Source organism: Scatophagus argus, chromosome 19, assembly GCF_020382885.2.
Source record: "Scatophagus argus isolate fScaArg1 chromosome 19, fScaArg1.pri, whole genome shotgun sequence".
Classification (NCBI taxonomy): Eukaryota; Metazoa; Chordata; class Actinopteri; family Scatophagidae; genus Scatophagus; species Scatophagus argus.
This window is the reverse complement of record NC_058511.1, coordinates 1717462-1739592: the sequence shown is the minus strand read 5'-3', so window position 1 is coordinate 1739592 and position 22131 is coordinate 1717462. Positions and strand designations below refer to the sequence as shown.

The 22131-nt window shown below is 44.5% G+C and overlaps 3 protein-coding genes, 1 long non-coding RNA gene and 4 other non-coding genes across 11 annotated transcripts; 6 read left to right on the top strand and 2 right to left on the bottom strand.

Annotated features, from left to right (window-relative positions):
• Window positions 1–7527: 7527 nt before the first annotated feature.
• rnaseh1 (ribonuclease H1) lies at window positions 7528–10329 on the bottom strand. Of its 3 annotated transcripts, none has more exons than XM_046374094.1 (9): window positions 10183–10329; window positions 9853–9954; window positions 9510–9634; window positions 8758–8937; window positions 8526–8625; window positions 8373–8427; window positions 8204–8288; window positions 7982–8106; window positions 7528–7823 (listed from the first exon to the last, which is right to left on the bottom strand). In XM_046374094.1, exons 2-9 carry the CDS (start codon window positions 9915–9917, stop codon window positions 7707–7709), a joined length of 852 nt encoding a protein of 283 aa, XP_046230050.1. In that variant the 5' UTR covers window positions 9918–9954; window positions 10183–10329; the 3' UTR covers window positions 7528–7706. The 3 variants fall into 3 exon arrangements, with proteins under 3 accessions (XP_046230050.1, XP_046230051.1, XP_046230049.1); XM_046374095.1 differs by having other exon boundaries at window positions 9853–9949; window positions 10183–10322; XM_046374093.1 differs by having other exon boundaries at window positions 9853–10306.
• A 47-nt stretch (window positions 10330–10376) lies between these two features.
• rps7 (ribosomal protein S7) lies at window positions 10377–15511 on the top strand. Its single transcript, XM_046374096.1, has 7 exons — window positions 10377–10447; window positions 11160–11245; window positions 11554–11625; window positions 12031–12174; window positions 13096–13160; window positions 14393–14543; window positions 15401–15511. Exons 2-7 carry the CDS (start codon window positions 11171–11173, stop codon window positions 15476–15478), a joined length of 585 nt encoding a protein of 194 aa, XP_046230052.1. The 5' UTR covers window positions 10377–10447; window positions 11160–11170; the 3' UTR covers window positions 15479–15511.
• On the top strand, window positions 11688–11904 carry LOC124051112. The gene has a single exon (XR_006841760.1). It is a non-coding gene; the product is annotated as a small nucleolar RNA SNORA73 family (small nucleolar RNA).
• LOC124051110 lies at window positions 12672–12888 on the top strand. The gene has a single exon (XR_006841757.1). It is a non-coding gene; the product is annotated as a small nucleolar RNA SNORA73 family (small nucleolar RNA).
• LOC124051111 lies at window positions 13726–13942 on the top strand. Its single transcript, XR_006841759.1, has one exon. It is a non-coding gene; the product is annotated as a small nucleolar RNA SNORA73 family (small nucleolar RNA).
• Window positions 14698–14914, top strand: LOC124051109. Its single transcript, XR_006841756.1, has one exon. It is a non-coding gene; the product is annotated as a small nucleolar RNA SNORA73 family (small nucleolar RNA).
• A 72-nt stretch (window positions 15512–15583) lies between the features above and the next one.
• Window positions 15584–22077, bottom strand: LOC124051056 (connector enhancer of kinase suppressor of ras 2-like). 2 transcript variants are annotated; one of them, XM_046374091.1, is made up of 9 exons: window positions 21713–22077; window positions 20727–20898; window positions 18915–18988; window positions 18514–18585; window positions 17619–17674; window positions 17298–17395; window positions 16968–17205; window positions 16529–16701; window positions 15584–16149 (listed from the first exon to the last, which is right to left on the bottom strand). In XM_046374091.1, exons 1-9 carry the CDS (start codon window positions 21730–21732, stop codon window positions 15970–15972), a joined length of 1083 nt encoding a protein of 360 aa, XP_046230047.1. In that variant the 5' UTR covers window positions 21733–22077; the 3' UTR covers window positions 15584–15969. The 2 variants fall into 2 exon arrangements, with proteins under 2 accessions (XP_046230047.1, XP_046230048.1); XM_046374092.1 differs by having other exon boundaries at window positions 15586–16149; window positions 21764–22076.
• Window positions 17086–17776, top strand: LOC124051060. Its single transcript, XR_006841733.1, has 3 exons — window positions 17086–17226; window positions 17306–17489; window positions 17635–17776. It is a non-coding gene; the product is annotated as an uncharacterized LOC124051060 (long non-coding RNA).
• Window positions 22078–22131: the final 54 nt, after the last annotated feature.

Here is a 22131-nt window from a genome sequence, read left to right as displayed (position 1 = left end):
ATATGGATGGAGCTTCCAAGCCTTCTTATATCCACATTTCTTCTAATGGCCAGTAGGGGGCGACTCCACTGGCTTCAAAAAAGATGTCCGGCTGTATATAAGCATATGAGAAAATGAGCCAACGTGCCAACTGTAGACTGTGATGTTTCAGCCCGTTTTAATAACATCAAACAACTGCTTAAAGCCAAACTGATCAGAACTTAACACTTGAATATACGCCAGAATGATAAGGACTGCCTAAAACGACACAAATTTATTTGATGTGTACTTTTTTTTTTTTAGGTTGGCCCATGTCCCAACTGCTAACATGGAGGGGGAGGGGCTTATGGCCTGTACTGCAGCCAGCCACCAGGGGGCGACCCAGATGTTTTGGCTTCACTTTCGGGGAGCTCTCGTGTTTGCACCGTTCAGTCGTGTTCCTCTGACCACATGAGGCTGACTGTGCTTGGGTGTGGTCAGAAACGTGCTTCATCATACCTGCAGCCACACCCAGCAGTGATGTCACGAGTCCTGAAGTACACCTGTGTGTCACTGCAGGAAGGTCAGGCTCAAACAACTGCAGGTCAGTAAAGAAGATTCACAGAAAGGTTGTTAGGTTACATTTTCAAAGACAACAGACAGTCTCACGTTTACCCAACGTCTGTGGGGTTGAATCCAAAGAGCTTCTACGTGCGCTCGTCAAACGGCGTGCTGCCATGATAATGTGTTGTGTCTCACAAGAGATAAACGACCTAATGTTAGGAGCTGAGTGTCCTACCAGGTTTTTCACTGTGCTTTAAGGGCATTTTGTTGTCAATTTTGTTTCTTTGTGTAATATTTTGTGTATAATATTCAGGCTTCCACACAGATGCACATGACATGATTATGTTAGCCTGATTAAAAGTGTTATTTCAGTCATTTTTACAGTGTGGCTTTGTGAATAAATAAATAAAAATGTTTCTCTCATCCTCAGTCAGTCATCACCTGGAACTGGACAACCTCTGATTTTGATGTTTTATTGATTTCCAACTCTTTTTTGTGGATTACTTTTCCTCAGCGAACCTGACTCTTCTTCCTTCTCCATTTCCTCATCTTTCACTCTTTCCCTGCAGTTGGTACTCGTTCTCCATTTCACTTCCCACTGATTCTACTTTTCCTTTTTCTTCTCCATCACTCGTCCTGCTTGGATTCCCTCGACCACCTCAGTGTTTTCTATTTCCTTCTCGTCCTCAGTCATTCTTCCCCGTCCTCCTCCCCCTCCTCCCGTCTTTTTCTGTCTATCTTTGTCTCCAGTTTCCTCAAATGTCCTCCGATTCCCTCACCGTCGCCGTCTCCTCTTTTTTCGTTGCTTCCTTTTCTTCTCGCTCCCCTCCCTCGTCTGCTCTTTCTCCCACTCTCATCCTTTTTTTTTGTCTTTTTACCCCCTTCCATCACATTTGTCCTCTCATTCGTCTCCTATCTCCTGTTTCCTGCCTTCTGAAACATCAGTGCTCACAGCGGGCTGTCGAGCCACCCGCAGATTCTACCCACAATTCACCTCTCCTCATAATGAGGACGATGGACGCTCGCGGTGCAGAGTTCAAACACTGAAAGCAGCAATTAAAAGAAGTTTATGAGTCAGTTTGGTGAAGAGGTGAAAGCGGGATTGTGGCGTTTGATGCCGCAGTCAGCTGTCAGTGTTTTCTTTTGATGAGAAGCGTTTTTAAAATCCCATGATAATTCTGACACAAAGACTTTTCAGCGGCGTGTGCTTCTGCTGCAGCGTCTGATCACATCTCCACTAAGAGAAGACGGTGGACGAGGCAGCTCTTCGTCCACACCAAACCATTTACAGCTTGTGGTTTTAGGGTTTGAACATTTGAAAATGTTGCTGCTTCCAGGACTTCAAAACCCTCACTTACATGCTCATTATCTTTCAAAATAAAAGCGTGATGAGTAAATTCGGTCATGAACTCTCAGTGTGGAAAGGCTGAAATGTAATGAATGTATTGTTATTACATGCAGCCACATTGGCAGACAGTAGGTATCATCTTAGGTATCATCTGGATGCAGCATGAATCAATTTAAGGAAACCCTTCCCCACCTTTTTGACAGCTGCGAGCATCTGGGGGACTTTTAGAGGGCTGAAGAGTCTGACAGGCTTCTGAAGCTTCAAAACTCTTTTCCTGGATTGGATCAAATTATTGGAACCACCCGGACTTCAACTGAAACTCTTTTTAAAAGTAGAAAAATGAATCTATTCCCTAATCTGTTTTACACATATCAATGTGTGAGCATGCCCCCCCTCCACCCCTCCTTATGGGCGGCCCTGTCAGTGACTTCCATCACCAACAGTTGATTCTGACTGTCCTCAGATCAGTGGCTCCAAACCGCCTACACGAGTTACAGCTGTTTATCAGGTTACTGGGAATGTGTTTGCTACAAGGATATCAGATTGTTTTCGTGGCTTTTATTGGCTTACAATTGGATTTTAACACACTGACTATGGCGCCCTCTTGCACCCGTTAGAGGAACTGCATGGCCCGAAGCTGCTCATTTGGTCACTCTGAAGGCTCAAAGAGCTCTGCTGAATACTGCGTTAGAGACAAGGAGCTTTCATAGTTTTCATTTAATAATTGGTTTTACTCACAAATTTCGTGTCTCTGCAAAATATAGTCTTTATGTAACATTCAGCACCTCCCTTCAGTAGTTTCCTGTTTTAAATATACCACACACACACACACAGAGTAATGCCAACAGGCAGCCTGCACACTATGAACACACAGAGGACGTACATTTATCTACCGTCTCGTTGATTAGAAGCAAAGCAGACAAAGAAACATCATCTCATCGCCAGAAGCTTCTGTGTCTACGTTCATATAAGAAGAAAATGAGGCGCACACACACACACACACACACACACACACAGAGCTGAACACTGATGCAGACTGACGGACACACAGACAAACAGATGCACACTCTCTCTCCTCTGGAGCTCCATCTGTGTAATGACATCTCACGCTTGGTTAGGACTCTGCTGCATAATTAGAGCTGTGGCAGCTGATGGATGGCACTGCAGCACCTCCACCCTGCTGACCTTGGCCTCACCTCCGCTGGGCTGAGGTCCACGCGGGTCTGAAACGCTACCCGAACCAGAAACGAGACGTTAACCGTCGATGCTTCGCCTTCAGGAGGCCTTTTTCACCGCCATCTAACATGATGGATTTATTCTGCCTGGCATAAATACTAGGTGCTGGGTATAATAGGTACTTTACTTGAGTATTTCCATTTTGTGCAACTTCATACTTCTACTCCAGTATCTCAGAGTTAAAAATTGTACTTTTTCACTCCACTACATGTCATCTTTAGCTACTTTTAAGATTTACAGTCATTCAATTTATTATTTACACCTTACATTTGTCATTTAAGATGCTGCTATACACGTTATTTTCAGTGATTTAAATCAAACCAAATGTTTAGTGAGGGAAAACTGTTGCAGATTCCGGCCTGTTTTCACTACTGGATACGACTGGACCTCTTGTGTCTTTGGTTCTCGTCTTCCCTCCTCTTGTCTGCGGCCCGTTGCTTCCTGCTCAAGACGCAAATCTTTAAACCCCCTCACGCATTTATTGTTTCATGTTTGAAAAGACTCATTTGCCAAACCGTTTTATCAAATGTTACTAAAACAGGAGACAATGGTGCATCTGAGGAAGACAACCACCAGACATTTCTTTAAAGGAGTCACACGGTTCACATGACGGATAACGTAATTATTAAACTGAGCCGAAACACACCTGACTAATACGAACTCGTTCAGATCCAAAACGCAGAGTGAAAAACTTCACATTCCTGAAAGCCTCGTTTGCAGGCAAATCACATGAATAGTCAATAAGTTCAATGTATTTCCATAATGAGTTTCACTTTCATGCCAGTATTTGATTTCTTTTTTTTCTTTGTCTTAATCAGAGTAGGCGTCATAATTTCCAAATGCTGGAAATCTCATTTTGAAGTGAAACTTTAGAAACGCAGAGATGGCTGCAGGGGTGCGAAGCGCGCCAAACTTTCGACAAGGGCGCAGATTGATTCATAGGTTTCTGTCCACGATGCAAATCAGCAGGGAGACGAGATAATGAAGCCCCGGATGACAGCAACCTGCCAAGCTGCTAACAGCTCTTACACTGATCGGCTGCTATCAAGAAAAAATTGATCAGGCTCCACCACAGAAACTGACTGAGGCCCGTGCTGCATTCACTGACCCGACTGACCAACAGCTCCATCCATCCACCAGCCCAACGACGTAGCTAACTTTGTGTGCACTGTGGTGGCCCCCAGCAGTCCATATGAGACACGGGGATGATTTTTATCTCAAAGATGAAGCTTTAAGATTTAAAAGTTCCAAATTACAAAACAGAGATGTGTTTTTTTGTTATGTGCCAAGATTTGTGAAAGTAAGAAATCAGAGACTTTGAAATTTTGTTTTAAAGATAACTTCTTAATGAGTGGGCAGGTTTTAAATTCTCTCAGCGACTTGGACACAAGCTTGGTAAATTGTTTTCGTCAATTCCAGATGTGACCTCAGGGAAACGGACGTCAGCACCTTAAAGATAGATATAAACTCAGGATCAGGCATGAGCTCCGACGTGACCTCAGTCTCTCCAGACATGGCCTCAGTGACTCGGACATTAAATCAGAAACTTGGATGTGGCCTCAGTGACTCAAACATGACCTCAGCGATTGATTAACTCCTAACTCCTATAAACCCTAACTAGAACTGCCAAGTTGATTCTTCAATAGGCACTCGTTGGGTCACGCCTGTAGCTGCGTTTGAATGCGCAGTACTGCCGGTATCCATGACAACTGTGGTCTCTCTTCACTTGTCACTGGTTAGCTACCCTACTGTAATGAACCAGAGAAGATGAGGGTTCACTTTTGACTTCGATGAGTCTGAGGCTTTGCTATTGAAGGGCTACATGGTCAGAGGAACGTAAATCTAACAGGCTAACGTCGGTGTTAGCTCCGAGCTCTTCGGCTTGAGTGAAGGCCCTCGCGTGACCTTGACGACTTGGACAATAACTCCAACATGAGCTCTGCAACAAAGACATGATCTGTGCAAATGAAAAAAGAAGTCCACAACCTTAACAACTTGAACTTTAAAGAGTAACTTGTGGTTGGATGTTTAAAGCATCACTGCAGGAAGGTGAGACGAACGAGACTTTCAGAGGTGCCGAGTTACTCTTTTAACTCAGTCGCTTACATGCGGACTTGGCAACAGACCTCAACAACTTAGACACAGGTTTGTCTAGTCAGACCTCTGACACGCAGACATGACCTCAGGGACTTAGCTGTGACCTCACAAACTAACATATAAGTTCATGAACCTGGACATGATCTTGGCAGGACTGCAGCAGCTAACATATGACCTGAGTGACATAACATGACTGACTGTGATGCAGTCTCTAACTTTATGGACTTTGACTGAAGCGACTTGCCTACGAAAGCAGAGCAGTCTGGACTTATTGTCTGTCAAGCAGCCGAACGTCTGCGTGAAGTTTTCTTTCTTCCCCATCAGAACTGCGAGCGCTTTAGCGAACCTCCCCCGCTCGGTGTCTGACGGTTTGTGGTGTCAGAGTTCTTCAACCCCGGCAGAACACTCTGGTTTATTTTAGACACTGCTGGTCTAAAAATTGACAGAACCTCATCCTGAAGTGTGAGCAGGATGTTTCTAATGTCTGGTTTGTTAAGTTTCTTTACAGTTAGCTCGGTCTTCTTCCCCTCCAGCAGGGCAGCGGTGGACCAATGCCAGAGCCCCGTCTGCTGAGGAGAAATGTGTGTGTTGAGGAGGAGTGCTAACGAGGCCCAGCCAGCTACGAGGTGAAGCTGCTGCGGGGTGACCTTTGACCTCTGAGAGGCGCTCTCACTCTGTCTGGGTTGCTTCAGGCGGGGTCACAGCACCCCACGCTCGCCGCGAGGCAGCACTCGGGGTCAGAGAGAGGAACGCCGAGCCTCCGTCCTGCTGTTTCCAACATCGACACCGACCAATCGACCGGCCGCAGGAGGGCGGAGGAGGAGGAGGAGGAAGAACGGAGCAAAGGAGGAGGGGTGAGTCTCTAATTTATCTCCATCTCCATCAGCAGACACAAATATTGTTCTGCCGGAAGGAAGGAGACAAGTAGCAGCGATGGAAGGAATACTCAGATACTTTATTATTAGATAAAAATACTCCATTGCAAGTCCTGTGTTATACAAGTATACTGTCTGTGTACTACATCATAGGATTACATTGCTGATGTCTTTTACTGTTGGAGTTGGTTGAGGAAATTTGAATTGCATTAATAAATTGTCGTGAAGTTTTATCTTCAGAATCTTTAAATTAATAAATATATTCCTTCATTTACCAAAAAACATATCAAAACAAGTGCGAGAAAATCAGTGCAGATGCATTATATTTCAGTCAGGGTTGTTTCATATGGAACTACTCAAAGCTACTTGTAAATATTATTGCCAAAGACAGGATGTACTGAAGTACGATATCTGCTTTTGAAATGTAGTGAAGCAAAAAGATGTAGTAAAATAAAATATAAATACGCAAGCAAAGCACATCAAAACTGTACTTGGTGGTGGCAGAAGTGATCCAAGTCACACGCACAGTACTTCATAAAACCCCACTGAAAAGTGAAGTCAAGTTCTGCCATCTTGAAAAAACAACAACATATATTTGGAAAGACAGAGCCATTGTTGGATCCATTAGTTTAAGTTTGGAGGGAAAAAGACCGACAGAAGTAAAACTCATTGTGTTCATGTTGTCTGCTAACAAGTTAGCCACAACAACTTCATGAGGTGATGTGTCAGGGCTGGTGATGTGGTGTACGAAATATATTAATATAAATAAAAATTGATTTAAGCAACCTCTTTATGTCCCCTGACCTACAACTACTTCAACTTCAACTTCTCCAAGCTGCTGCAGTCTTTCAGATCCAACTCTCTGTCCGTGGTTATTTGGTCAGTACTTCATCTGTGGTTTTTTTTGTTTTGCTTGATTGGTTGACGGGTCTACACTTATTGAGTTTATTTAAGTTTTAAAGATATAAACCAGTGCGCAGATACTCTGTGCTTTCTCCTCTGCACATCTGAGCTGAATGTGTGATTGGATGTACACACAACTGCTTTTTCTTATTCTGCTGTTTCCATTCAGTTATTGTATCATACGCTGGGAAAATAAATGAATAAATGAATACCTGTACAAGCACTCGGCTGTTTAACGTAATAATGTTGACTGGTTTGCTTGTCAAACTGGGAGCAGACATCTTCCAGTTTCAATTTCAATAGAAATCTGGATTTTAGACCTCAATCTGATACACCTTCACTGTAACAAACTTATTCCCAAAGTAATGATGTGTATGAAACAACATGCACCCAATGTGTCAGTCAGTATTCAAACAGAGCCTTAAATAATCCCCACGTCTTTGTGTGTGTGTGTGTGTGTTGTACCTTTGGCTGGGCTCTAACGACGACTTGGAGCTCCCCCTGCTGGAAGATCGGTTGTATGACAACTAGACCAAACAGGCTTGCTGACGCCTAAACTTACAACTTTATTTAGAGCAGAGCAAAACAAAAACTAAAATCTTACAGTTAAACTTAAAGACACAGGCTCTCCCTTCAGTTCTGCAACAAACAAACCTCTGTATCAAAGCAGTCGTCAGGCTGCCATGGAACCAGACTACACACGAACAGTCATGCAGCAGATCTATTTAATCAGAGTCTTCGCTTTCTTCATGCTGCTGCTCCAAAGGCTTGGCTGCTCCTTCTCTCGACAGTCTGTCAGCCTCCTCGTTGCCTCTATAGCCGACGTGACCTGGAATATGCATCTGGAGGACGAAGGGGAAGACAGAGAGGGAGACAAACATTTAATCCTTCAGACAAAGTTATTTGGTGTGTTAAATTCCGGTTTATGTTTTCTATTGTCACCCCCTCTGTTGCTTCATCTTTGGGAAGATTCAGTAACACAATGCAGGCTGATATTTACCCACACCACCTCCAGCTCTGCATTCAGTCTGTCCAGCTTCATGAAGTCTTCTTTGTTGATGACCGGACCTCCAGATTTCAGCCTCCAGTTATTCAGCTTCCAGTTCTTCACCCATCTGGTCACACCTAAAGCGGTTCAAAACACTGGACCTGTCACATCTTTGATCAGAACTATCAGGTTTCGTATTCAGAAAGCCTTTTTTGGATCTTTTCTGCATCTCACCGTTTATCGTAAACATGCTGTCCGTGTAGAGAACCAACTTCTTTATGTTCTTCTCTTTGGCTTGTTCCAGCGCCTTGCAGGCCGCCTGTTTCATGCACAATAACATGCTGTAAAAATATTCAATGCGTCATTTTAAAATCTGGCTTTTAAGACTTATGATGAGGGGTACCCGAATTTCTGCACGCTGGTTAGTTTGTCTTCCCTTCAACGGCTCTGAGACATTTCTGTAGGAAATCAGCAGTAAATGTGACAAAAGCTAAAACTATTTCAATTAAGCTCAAATTCTGGTGTCCGTCTACAACATCAGCGTTTGTTTACTCACAGTGGGTGGTTGTGACCCCAGTACACGCCGATGCCAGCTCGGGCGCCAACCCGTCCATTGGCCGAGCAGCAACCGTCGGTGTAAACAACCACAGCGTCACCTGAACAGAAGCAGAACCGCTTTGGAGTGACACTGAAGTTAAGGTTTTATTCAGGGTTACTATTTTCCAGATTTGAACATCTGAACATTATGGTATGTGTTAACTAGCAGCACTTTCCACACACCATCTTACCCATGTATGTGAATCCGTCTGCGCTTTCTGATGACGAACTTTCTGACTGTTTGACTCTCTTGGGGTGCGACGGCGTCTCCTCGTCTGCATGACATCTCTTCTTACCAATAGGAATGTATTCCAGAGGCTCTGGGCCTCTTTTGGGAAGCAGATCGACGGCCGAATCCACAGTCTGAGCAACTAAAAACCAAAATCAAAAAATGCTGATTTTTGCAACTTTAAGAAATAGCAGACTAAACGCCATCTCAGATTTTCTGCTCGTCTTATTTCTATGATTGTATGAGGTTATTTAGCCCTGACCCAAAACTGTAGACCACACATCAAGGTGATGGTCCTGCAGATCTGCCATCTCACAGACTCACTCATAAAAATTGTTATAGGAACAATGTTGAGAATAAAAAGTCACCACACGGTAGGAAATCTTATCAACTTATGAGCTGAGGGAAAAAAGTGATGTCAAGTAGGCATAAATGAACATAAGTACATGAAAACAGACATCCATGCAGGGCTGGGTTACACAGTCCTGGTTCAGGGCATGCAGGAAATGACTCCATGTCTTCCCTACAGACAACACAGCTAAACAGAAGACTGCTGACTGTTAGTGCTGGGATCACAGCTTCAGTGTTGTAATGACAGGCTGTTCTCAGATCAGCCCTTGCTCAAGAGCTGATCATTTTACAACCCTGTGGAGAAGTCACTGTTGCTCGGGTTTGTACATGAGGAAACCTTTAGGTTGGTCTGCACAGGCGTACCTTGTTTCACCTCTGGAAGGGCAGAAAGCTTTTCTCCCCTGACGAACGCCCAGGCATCTCTCTCTGACACAAACTTCTTGAAGGAAGCTGATGGAAACTTGTCCACCTGGATCTTACAATCATTCCTAAATTACAGTGAAAAACAGACAATCCACGGTGTGCTCAGGAAACATGAACTTTTACAGACAGCAGACATAAATTCTCCAAAACATATCATTCAAAATAAGGTGCAGGAAAGACATTTGGCATGCAAACGTTACCTCCTCTCACTGAAGCACACTTAGAGGAATCATTGTGCTGACATTAAACAGTCAGGGACTGTCACACAGTAAAACAGTCTCACCATGAACTGTACACTCCTGGTTTGAATCCCTTCTTTACAGCGTAGAAAAACTTGCCCTTCGCCATGTCGTCAGCGGCACTGCAAACGCACCTGCGGGCTGTTCTGAAAAGACCAGTTAGTCTAATCATCACCATGGTGACATCGCAGTGGCTTACATCGTGGCATGACCTTAGCCACAGTGAAATATCATGAAATCTGTATTTTACTAAGGTGTGGGCCAAAATACGCCATACGCAATGAGCTAGCAGTGCTTTTAGCTAATTAGTTGATTTGTATGCGCTGAAAAAACAAACACAAACGCCAAAAAATATTCCAAATAATTGTATCAACCTCTCTTGTAGTTGTATAATCGGGGTTAAGCGTTTGTTGAACACCTATACAACTCTGCACACAAAGGAACGACAAAGAAATCCAAGAGTAATGTTGACAAGCACTGTATCCTACTTCCATCCATGTTCTGACAAAAATCTCGCGATGTTCTTATCACTCCTAGCGTGGCCTCTGTACCCCTCGCGATAGCAACATGGGACTCCCGCATTGGATTAATACAACTCTCGCGATGTTCCGGCCTCTTCCTTGGCCGTCGTTGACAGAGGTTAGTTGTGCCATTTTTCTGTGGACTGGCTTTTCTGTTTCAAAATGTACTTTAACGTTGTTTGATTTTTGTGTTTGCCCACCGTAAATCACTGTAAGCCTCTGATGCCTTAGATTATGCGATTTGCGGCGGCGGATGGCCGTTTTAGTTCACAAAATAAGGCATAGTAGAGTAGCTCAGGTGAATGGGTTCTTGTAACAGGGAGCAGTTAGCAGGCCGTGCATGTGTTCACATAGCAGCTACAGCACCGACCGGAGAGTGTAGCAAACTGAACACGTTAAGCTCTGAGTGTGAGTCGTTCTATGTGAAATAAAAATACTTGCTGTCATTTGCCGCATTAAAGTTCCCTTCGAAATTGAAGCAGTGACAAATGACAGCCGGCTAAATCACATTAGCTAGCTAATGCTAATTCTAACGGTAACCTGATGTAGCTAACCTGCAGTTCTTAACGTAGGTTAGAGGCCAGATTCTTTCTGGTGTAACTTCACAGGTTTTCCCGTAGAGATTATCACTTTGTCCAACACTGTTTCCTTTTGAAACCTGTCCTCGTCAGGTTAATTTAGCCGCTGCTCCAGGTTAGCATTGAGCTGGTTTGCCTTCAGCCGAACTTAGCGCGTTACTCCAACATGCTGGTGTGCACGGAGCCCCTCCAGGATCTGTGGCAGTCAGGTCTCTGTGTATGTGACCCGCATGTCTTTATTTCTCTTTGCAGAGACAAAGGCCATGTTCAGTACCAGCGCCAAAATAGTGAAGCCTAACGGCGAAAAGCCAGACGAGTTTGAGTCTGGGATCTCCCAGGTAAGAGGACCGGGTTTAAGATCATAAGCTTTTATTTTGTAGTTGGATGGTCTTACTACATATGCTGTAATGTGATCAGGTTTTGGGATTGTGGTAATTGCTGTAAGAGTCAGAATCATTGATGTCACTGACTCTATAACTCTTTCAAACAGACATCACCCAGAAATACTGAACACAGTCGATATCTTCTTACTTTAACTGATGATGTTCGTGTTAACAAAATCCCAAATGTGATTTTAAAATGTGAAGAAGAAAAAAAAATATATGTGGCAGAGGTGTGTGAAAACGGATGTTTTGTCTCCCTGCAGGCTCTGCTCGAGCTGGAGATGAACTCTGACCTGAAGGCTCAGCTCAGAGAGCTGAACATCACTGCAGCGAAGGTAGGAGGCTCGAGTGTTGCTGCTGAAGCGTTCGTTGAGAAAATGTTGTAATGGAAATCAAGCCGACGTGGACATCCAGGAGTTGCTCTCCTGGCTCTGTCCTGGTGGCGTATGGGAGCGTAGCTCTGAGCTGAGACGTACAGTCCCGTTCCACGCCGTCGGACAGAAAGCTCCGTCCCCGGCCGCCGGTCGGTGAGGACGGGCGTCCTGCATATTCCTACATCTTCCCAGAGTCCTCTGGGGCCGTTACTGGGGAGCTAAACCATGCAGTGCACATTGCTTTATCCTTAGATCCATTTAACTTTCTTCACCTGTTTTCCACCTGGCTGTGGATGAATTAGGACACCATTCAATGATGGTGGGTTTCTCACACAGAAGTCTAACTTCAACATTCACTGTTTTTAGGAAATCGAGGTTGGTGGCAACAGGAAAGCCATCATCATCTTCGTTCCCGTTCCTCAGCTGAAGTCCTTCCAGAAGATTCAGGTGCGTCTGGTGAGGGAGCTGGAGAAGAAGTTCAGCGGAAAGCACGTGGTCTTCATTGCACAGGTGAGGAGGATTGATTTTTGCAGAGTTGTGTCAGATTCTAGCCCCTCTCACATTTACGTGAATAACTGAAAGCTGACCTTCCCGAGGACATGCTGTGGGGACTGCATGAGGGATGCTGTTGGCATCACTGCTTGTATAACCAGAGTGGAGATTGTATCTGCAGTGGAGCTCCTTTTTCACCATTAAATAAGCTTTACAACTTTGTGAAATAGTGTAGTTTTCCCGTGAGCTGCACCAGAAAATCACAACTGTTTGGATTCGTGATAGCTGAGTCATGTTTCTTCTGAGACATCTGCAAATTGTTGCTGATGAGTAAATCATAAAATCTTTCTCTAGAGAAATGTGTCTCATTTCTCTTGTTGGAGAACAGGAATTTAGAACAGGAATTTAGTTTTTTTTAAATTTTCCACCCATTTTGACTGATGTGTGCACAGAAACGGTAAAACTTGTCCTGGGAAGCGCAAGAGATGATGTGATCTGTTTTGTTGACTGTTTGTCCGACGTGGACATCCAGGAGTTGCTCTCCTGGCTCTGTCCTGGTGGCGTATGGGAGCGTAGCTCTGAGCTGAGACGTACAGTCCCGTTCCACGCCGTCGGACAGAAAGCTCCGTCCCCGGCCGCCGGTCGGTGAGGACGGGCGTCCTGCATATTCCTACATCTTCCCAGAGTCCTTTGGGGCCGTTACTGGGGAGCTAAACCATGCAGTGCACATTACTTGATATCAGGATTTGACTTATGGTTGTTTGGTCAGATTTTGATGATTTATTCAGAATAGTTTTGAATTTTGACCACTATAATGATACAAAGTTACCACTTCCTGTGTCTCCAAAATTATCTTTATGAAGAAGGTGATTTTTGTTTTGTTGAAGTGTTTATGAATCCTGATCGCAGTTTAATCAGACGATGGTTCTGCTTTTTCAGAGGAGAATTCTGCCCAAACCCACCAGGAAAAGCCGCACGAAGAATAAGCAGAAGCGTCCCAGGAGGTGAGTAGAAACTCAGGCTGAACGCTGTTGTTGTTGATGAAGCCTGAAAGTGTCATGAGATAACTTTTGTTGTGAATTGGCGCTATATAAATAAACTGAGTTGAATTGAAAACGAAAGCAGGAGTTTCTTTGGGATGTTGGTCAGGATGGTGAATGTACATTCGGTTCTTTTGTCTTGCTTCCTGTGCTGTAGTAAAACGTAGTCAAAGAAATGTCGGTGGGGTTGCTTGATCACTAAGCAGAACTGGTTAAAGAGAACTAATAACTTCATTCATAAATTGCTGATTGTTTAGAGAAAATATTTTAACTTGATCATTTTACTTGCCTGCCAAATGTGAACCAGCCAGTGCTTGTTGCAATTTGTGCTGGTTTTATTAGTCGTCTGTGACGGTACTCATTTAGGGTTTGGACATTTAAAAGAGTTGCTTTAACTTTGGTTTTATCAGAGGACATAACTGGTCTCAGCCTCGCATTGAAGCTGGGCAAAGTGAAACCATGCCAGGAAACGACAGGAAAATAGGAGGGTTATAAGGAAGACATCTGGGGACACGGACCCAGTGTTTGTCCGACGTGGACATCCAGGAGTTGCTCTCCTGGCTCTGTCCTGGTGGCGTATGGGAGCGTAGCTCTGAGCTGAGACGTACAGTCCCGTTCCACGCCGTCGGACAGAAAGCTCCGTCCCCGGCCGCCGGTCGGTGAGGACGGGCGTCCTGCATATTCCTACATCTTCCCAGAGTCCTTTGGGGCCGTTACTGGGGAGCTAAACCATGCAGTGCACATCATGTGTTCATCATGACTCCAAAGCAAATACAGTGTGAAGCGATGCTCGTGTCTTTATAGTTTGACTACAATAATGAAACAGAAAACATGCTGCGATGATTAGCGCTGCTGCTAATTGTTTTCTGTCAGTTAGCCTTTTTTTGCATTAATTGTTTAGTTCATAAAATTTCTTTGACTTTATCAGTCTGTTTCGTCTCAGCTGATGTCTTCAACTGTCCAAACCAGATATTTTATTCAGAATGATAGAAAAGAGAAAAGCAGCAAATGGTCACATTTTAGGATGGAACAGGGGAATATTTGGCATCTTCTGTGTAATAAATAACTGAAACGACCAGAAAACGTGCAGTTTTATATCAGTCGACTGATTCTGCTTATGGAAGCACAGACCCTGAGCTGCTGATGCGCCTGCGTGAAGGTTGAGTTTAACGTGGTTTCTTTGATTCCCTCGTCAGCCGTACTCTGACTGCGGTCCACGACGCCATCTTGGAGGACCTGGTGTTCCCCAGTGAGATCGTGGGTAAGAGGATCAGAGTCAAGATGGACAGCAGCAGGCTCATCAAGGTCCATTTGGACAAGGCCCAGCAGAACAACGTGGAACACAAAGTGAGTTTGTGAACTGCAAAGTGGCGTGTTTAGGATTATTTTCTTTGTCAACTATCTGCTGAACCTTTTCCCCACTAATCCTTTGGCCTACAAAACACCAGAAAACTGAGAAATACTTTGAATATCTGCAGTTATTGACTGATTCTGTGTTTGTCCGACGTGGACATCCAGGAGTTGCTCTCCTGGCTCTGTCCTGGTGGCGTATGGGAGCGTAGCTCTGAGCTGAGACGTACAGTCCCGTTCCACGCCGTCGGACAGAAAGCTCCGTCCCCGGCCGCCGGTCGGTGAGGACGGGCGTCCTGCATATTCCTACATCTTCCCAGAGTCCTTTGGGGCCATTACTGGGGAGCTAAACCATGCAGTGCACATTATGTGTTCACCCACTGAATTCTGTAAAAATGGACGACACGTCATTTCATCCCACTGTGCCAAAGTGAAGCTAGAATATGAGCTGTACTGCAGCCTGCCACCAGGGGGCGAGCCAGACATTTTGCTTCACTTTTGGGCACCTTTGAAGTTCAGCTTCTGTTGATGCTGTTAGGTGATGCTTCAGCTCTGTTTCTAACTGAATCTTTTTCAGCTGTTAATTTGTCCTTTTTGATTTACATACATGTAAATATTAGAACTAGTTCAATATAATGTGGTTTTTAAGTTAAATAAAAAGAAGTGAGTTGAAGACTGCAGTAACGTCATCACGTGTGTCTTTGGAGTAAATCTGGAGTCAGCACAGTAAGATGTAATCAAAATCTTGAGCTTCAGTCCTGTTTCAGTAAAGAGAAAAGGCCATGAGAGGTCAGTTAAACAGTTAGATTATGTAAATAAAACTGATGTTTAACGCGTTTCCTGTTGTCTTTCAGGTTGATACTTTCTCTGGTGTCTACAAGAAGCTCACAGGCAAAGACGTCGTGTTTGAATTCCCAGAATTCCAGCTGTAAATGCAGATGACAAAATAAATTTGTTTACTGTCATTATTGTTGGTGTCTTTTTTTTTTTTTTTCTTTGCCATACAGAAAATTTTATTTCCGAACCATCAGACAGCAGGGGAAGAAGTATTCTCATCTTTAAAAAGTCGCAGTATTACAATACAGAAGTCCAAGCCTTCTGCGTGTAAAAGCTTTGGCTCATTGTAGAGTCATTATGTGACCAGTAATGCATCAATGTGCTCCTGGCTTTCATGTTGAAGTCTGAATTTTAACAACTTTAAGCCCAGCTGTGTAGCTTCATTTACAATAACACATTTATTTGTATTGATAATGTAAATCTGTGAAGTAACTAAAGCTTCCAAATGTAGTGGAGTAGAAGGATTAATTAGCTGAAGTTGAGCTGAACAAAGTCCCAGTTCACCCAGTGAGGTCCAGTCACCTGCTGTCTGTGCCTCTGGCTAATCCACAGTGGGGAGGGGGTGGTGAGGTGATCCTCCTGGGCCTCAGTCTGAGCTCAAAGCTGCCCTCTCAGGAGGTCTCGCCTCTGCAGCGCCCCCTGCTGCATGTGTACTGATCTCCTGTAGCAAGATGATGTTGGAGAGTCTCCACTTCCTGTATGTGGATGCCGTGAGAGCCTGGTCGCTCAGGATCTGCTCCATCACTCGCAGCTCTGACTCTTTGGCCTAAAGGGTGGACAGAAGAGACGTACAATCCTGATGACTTTCCCTCTAGCGCCACCATGAGGCTCCACATATTGAAAACTGTTGGACACAAATTTGGCAGGCTGTAAATAATCTTTAATGCACTTTGTCTGACGGCCAGATTCTTCTTAAACAGGAAACATTCACAGGAGTCTCACTTGTGTTTTGTGTTAACTGCTGCTTAGCAAACACTGACATGCTAATGAATAAACCATTTACATAGAAGACGGACGACACGTCTCTTATTTATCTGATGTCTACTTCTCTAGGATGTCCCGTTTGTTTTCCTCCTGACCCAAAGCATCTTTCACCGTTCATAAGATCCAAACCTCACCTTTCATTTTCCTTTTTGCTGGCTCACCTTTAATGTGCTGCTGAGGATCCTGAGCTGGTGAAGCTTTTCGTTGACTTTGTCATTCTGACATCGTCTGATGAACGACGCTCTGAAGTCCCTCTGACTGGACTGTCCAATCGGGGACAATCTGGCCGCCTTCAGGTGGTTGTACAGGCACTCCAGCTCATCAGCTGGTTTCTCTGGAAACGGGAGGAGGTCTTGACTTACAGGAGTACTCCGCCAATGGGCAACTGAACTGACCAGGTTCAGTTCACGCTGTCCTTCCACCATCGCCATTTTTTTTGCAAGTAGCCAATAATGAAGCCTGAAGCCTCTAACCTATAATCTTAAACCAATCCTGACTCAAATGACATCACTTTAGGCCCCTTTTTTTTCTTTTGTTTTTTTGTTGAACACTTAAAACCTTCAGTTTTTATGGTGATCAGGTGTGTTTCCAGGTGTTTACCTTGGATGACCTCCTCTTCTCTTTTCTCTGCGAAATGAATCAGAGGGAGAGACGTTCCTTCACCGACTCCACCCGGCTCAGGGAGGTCCAGCCAGGACAGGCATTCACCTCCTTCTGAGGCTGCTCTCCTTCCTCTGTTTGGCTCTAAACCTGCACTGTCCGATGTACTCCTGCGTCTGTGTTCGGAGGCCGGTGTGGTGGACGGGACTGAGGTGCAGGACGGAAGCTCACAGAGAGACTGAAGGACGTGAGACGGACAGTAAGTTTGGACAGACTATGTGGAGGACTTGAATAAATGTCATTAGTTACCCTTCGCACTTTGTCCCTCACATTTTCAGATTTTGCTGTTCCCTCCAGTCCAGGGCCCAGGGAACAGGAAGCGGACTCACACTCGTCCCCGTCCTGATCGCTGTCTTCACTGTAACACTCTGCACACAGACAGACAAACAGGTGAACAGAGGAACAGGAAAGAAGGAGTGAAAGAAAAACAACAAAGCCTGGAAGAGGAAATACTGGAGGAAGGTAAACAGTTGAAGAGGGGAATATACTTTAAATAAGTTTAATTTAATGCACGTGACTTCAGTAATACTTTTGTTAATAACTGAATCTTAATACTTAACATATTTTCGATGTTCCTGCTGTTTTACTGACCTTCGGCGTTGATCAGTTCACACTGCGCAGCCGCCTCGGACAGTCTGCTGAGCCACCTGTGAACATGCAAGCTGCCTTTAATGGAGCAGAAACATTCGACATGATGGACGGCAGTGATGCATCGCAGCACAGAACGAGACGTGGAGGGAAAATGAGAGTCGAATGACGTCGACAACAGGGGGGGGAAACGTAATCTGTTTTGTGTGGAGACAAAGATCATTAAACTGCAGTGAAACCTGGACAAGAGTCCAGAGCCTTGCAAGCAGCTTGTACGCCGTTTGAGCTAAATGCTAACATTAGCAGTGCTTAGCATTCGTTTAGCAGGTGCTTAGCAACAAACTGATGAGTCAGAGGATCAAAGTTATTACACTTTATCCTCAGAGGAACATGAAGGTTTGACCCAAATTTCATGGTGTTTTCCAATAGTTTTGAGACATTTGAGTTGCTGCTAGCATGGCTAAAATTACTAATACATTATAGGGTGAAAAAAATACATGCAAAGACAAATCCTTCCAGAGTTAAGTGGAGACAGACCAAATGCCCCAGTGTTTTCAGACGGCGTTATTACTGACACTGCTGTCACAGAGACAACCAGATCACTTCCTGTAGCAGCTGGCCACAACACAGGACAAAAACGAGAGTTTCGTCAGGCGTGTGGTCGATAATAGAGACATGAAAGCAGACAGAACCCGTGCCAGGCTGCCAGCCAGCTTGACTGGTCACCAACCAGTCTTCATTTCCCTGGGAGATTTCCTACCCTGTGGCAGACAGAACTGTGACAGGAAGTTTTACATCTAAACACCGAGGGCCCTACAGTGTGCAATCATCAGTCACTTCAGGATACGTTAAAGCAAAGAAACTTGTCTGCTGCCGTGAGATGACACCAAACACTCACATGTTCATGTCGGTGAAGCTCTCTGCAGCGATGAAAATGGTCACAACCAGCGGATGACTGGCCGTTATGGCACTGAAACACAACACTGAGTGGTCAGTAACATGGAACAAAGAGAATTAGTGATCAGCAAGCTACACCGATGAAAATAAAGGAAGAAATGATCAGAAAATAGTAAGATTTGAAGGTTTGACATTTGCAGCTCATTTCTCCCCATGTTAATTTATCTTCTGTGCAGCATGTTGATGCAGCTTCATGCTAGCAGAGGGTGAAACGGCCGCCTGCTTGGCCACAGACAGCTGACTCAAACTGCCTGTGGTTTTGGTTTTCTTCTTTTCATCCTCATCGGCCTTCACTATGTGTCGCACAGAGCGACAGAAAACAGAAGAACAAACGTGTCATACTGTTTCTTCCTGTACTGTTTGGCCTGCTCGATGGTGAAGCCGCTCAGGTTGATGAATCCCTCTGCTTTCTCAGCCTGCAGAGACGAGAAGCAACACCGTTTAGCCAACATCTGCTCACAGTCAAGCACAGCGGCTAAAAACTGATCTCAGCTTGTGATCGGACTCTGTGGTCAACGGTACGCCTCACTGCACGGCACGTGTAACAGTGATTTGCTTTGGCTAATAAAGTTTTTCAACACATAATAATAACAATGATGCATTTTATTTATAGGCGCATTTCTAGACACTCAGTGTCACCTTACATCATTAACTATAAAAACAGACAATATTAGCAACAATAAGAGACAATAAAATACAATTTAAAATAGACAGCGCAGTTGTGGTCAGAGGGAGTGTGCCGGTCTAAACAGAGGGGCTTTGAGTTTGGATTTGAAATGTGGGAGTGAGTCAACGTCACGGCGGTCAGGTGGAGGTGAGTTCCAGAGTGGAGCGGCTGAATGCTCTGCTCTCCATGGTCACAAGGGCGGTGACGAGGCTGTGAACAAGAATGGCAGTGGAGTGAAGAGCGAGGGAAGGACGGAGACGGTTGATGTTACAGAGGTGAAAGTAGGAGGACCGGGTGACACTACTGATGTGGGAGGTGAAGGAGAGAGTGCTGTCGAGGATGACCCCCAGACTCTTTACTTGGGAGGGAGTAAAGACGTTATGGACAATGGACTTTGTTTAATGTGGATTTTGTTCCTGTCAGAAAAAGTTCTGTTTTATTGCTGTTTAGATTGAGGAAGTTTGAGGTGAGCCAGGATTTTATTTCAAGGAGGCAATTGGTGAGGGAGGAACTTGGGAGTGTGGCGTTGGGTTTGGTTGAAAGGTAAAGCAGGGTGTTATCCGCGTAGCAGTGAAAGTGAATTTAATGTTTGTGGAAAATGTGACCGAGGGGGAGAAGGTAAATGATGAACAACAGGTGTTGTAACGGGGACTGGGTGGGAGGGGAGTGAATTTAACTGAATGAACTGAGTGCGGCCTGAAAGGTATGAATGAAACCGTTTGAGAGGTGTGTTTGTGATGCCGATAGAGGAAAGTCTGTCCAGAAGGATGGTGTGCGAGACTGTGTCGAAGGCCGCAGATGCAGACTATCTGGATTGTGAAAAGTATGTGGACACCTGAACGTTACACCCATACATGATTGTTGAACATGGGATTGCAAGACCATGAGCATCACCCAGCAGCCTCTGCTCCTGTGGTTTCAGACTTTCAACCACATGCTGGCCCTTTGCTGATGTTAGGTCACCACAGAGACAAATACAAACTGCTGCCACCAAGTCGGAAGAACATTTTTACCTAAAATATTACTGTGGGCTGCAGCAACAAATATAAACTGCAAGCTAAAACCACAAGAAACAGAACCCTACAAGAGGAGCTTCTGCAGAAAACAACAAACGTCTGAAATGTGGGCATCGTTTGCAGTTCCATGTGTTATTAAGTGCTGTCGGGTTCATCAAGTTTCACACTTGAAATTTGAATTAGCCAATTAGAACTTTTGTACGGAAGCTGATTTCTGGAAATACAAAGAGTCCTGTGAGTCTTTCTTGAAATAATGACTTTCAGAATAATGAGAAACTTCCTCATAATGACTTGATTAGTGATAATAATAAGTCGTGTCTGCTGTTAGATGTGCTCTTCTTCTCCCTTTTGTGTGTTTCTTTCCTGCCGTCACGAGTCGAGAGCTGAACGCAGGTGTCTGGAGACGCGTTACGAGGACTTCACTGCTGAGTCACTGTGTTACCGCTTGAATAAAGTCTTGCTGGGACTCACCATGTTGTTGGTGTACCAGTACAGAGAGCTCCTCTTCAGGACAAACCAGTATCTCTTCCATTTGCTTCCCAGGAAGCTACGGCCCTGCTTCCTGCGGAGAAGCCAACCCTGACAGTCCACTTTGCCCAGATCTTTGACCGAAATCCGCCGCCGACTCATGGCTGTAGCCGACCTGGAGGAGACAGCAGGTTTCAATGTAATCACCCACATGATGCCTTTATGTTTTTAAGCTTTCTTCAGTATCAAAGTAATGCAGTTGTTGTACATTCAAGACTACTCTGCTAACAGGAACTGCTATTAGCTAATTTGGCATACTTTAAAAGACAGAATATTTGCTCAAGATGCTGCATTCAGCGTGTCGCCCTCAGTTGTTTTAGGAATGATGCCCTGGCCTCTGTAGGACCCGCCTGGAAAGGACCCAGCCGACTGAGGAAGCATCCTTGACTTTGAGAAGCAGCTATAATCTTTGTGAAGGTGACTACAAGGTCCGTTGTGTTGCTGTTCTGGAGCTTTTGATTGTTTCTTAAATCTGCCCTCAGCCTTTAAGCCAACAGAAGGCTTAAAAATCCTTAAAAAAAAAAAAAAAAAAACACACGGAAAAAAAGAGTGTAAATTTGAACTTTTACAAATTCTTTCAAATTGACATCCAAACAAACCCAATTTGTTGGGGCAGGTCATGTGATCTGACTGAACGCTGAAAGGACCTTATTATCATATTTAAAGAGTTTTTTGTTCTCTGTACTGTAAAAACTAGGGTTAGGGTTAGGGTTAGACCGGCTGTGTTGCATTTCAGTGTAGAGTAAATGATTCTCCTTCCTCTAAAGCCCCGTCTGGTATACATGCGTTCTAAACAGTATTTCCTCTCACTGAACTCTGCAGTCGTATCTAACCATGCTAGTAGATTTGGCTTCATTTGTCCACACCTTTAAACATATTTGTGTGTAGACCTCAGACTGATTGACTTTTGTCTTTTGTGTACTACTTACATGAATGTGACGCTTGACATGTAGAGAGAAAAGCTTTAAAGGAGGTCCTACCTGCTGCAGTCTGGATGTCCAGCAGTTTGGCGTCTTTGCAGCAGACTGACATTCAAGTGGGGGAGGAACTTGACTTTCTCAGCATTTTGAACAGACCACAAAGTCAAAAATCACACTCATACACATATGCCTGTACCCACACCATCCTTCCTGTTTCACACGTTCCTCTCGACCCCGCTGCTCTATTCTATTTCTGAGAGATCTTGTGCTCAGAAACTTCCTCTTTGATTTACAGCATACATCCTTTTTATTCAGCTTGGTAATTGTTTTGATCACCCAAAACAGTTTTAGACTTAAATTACTGAAATTCAGACTGCACACGCAGACAGAGAAACAACAGGGAGTGAGATGAAGCTTGTTGGTGGAGG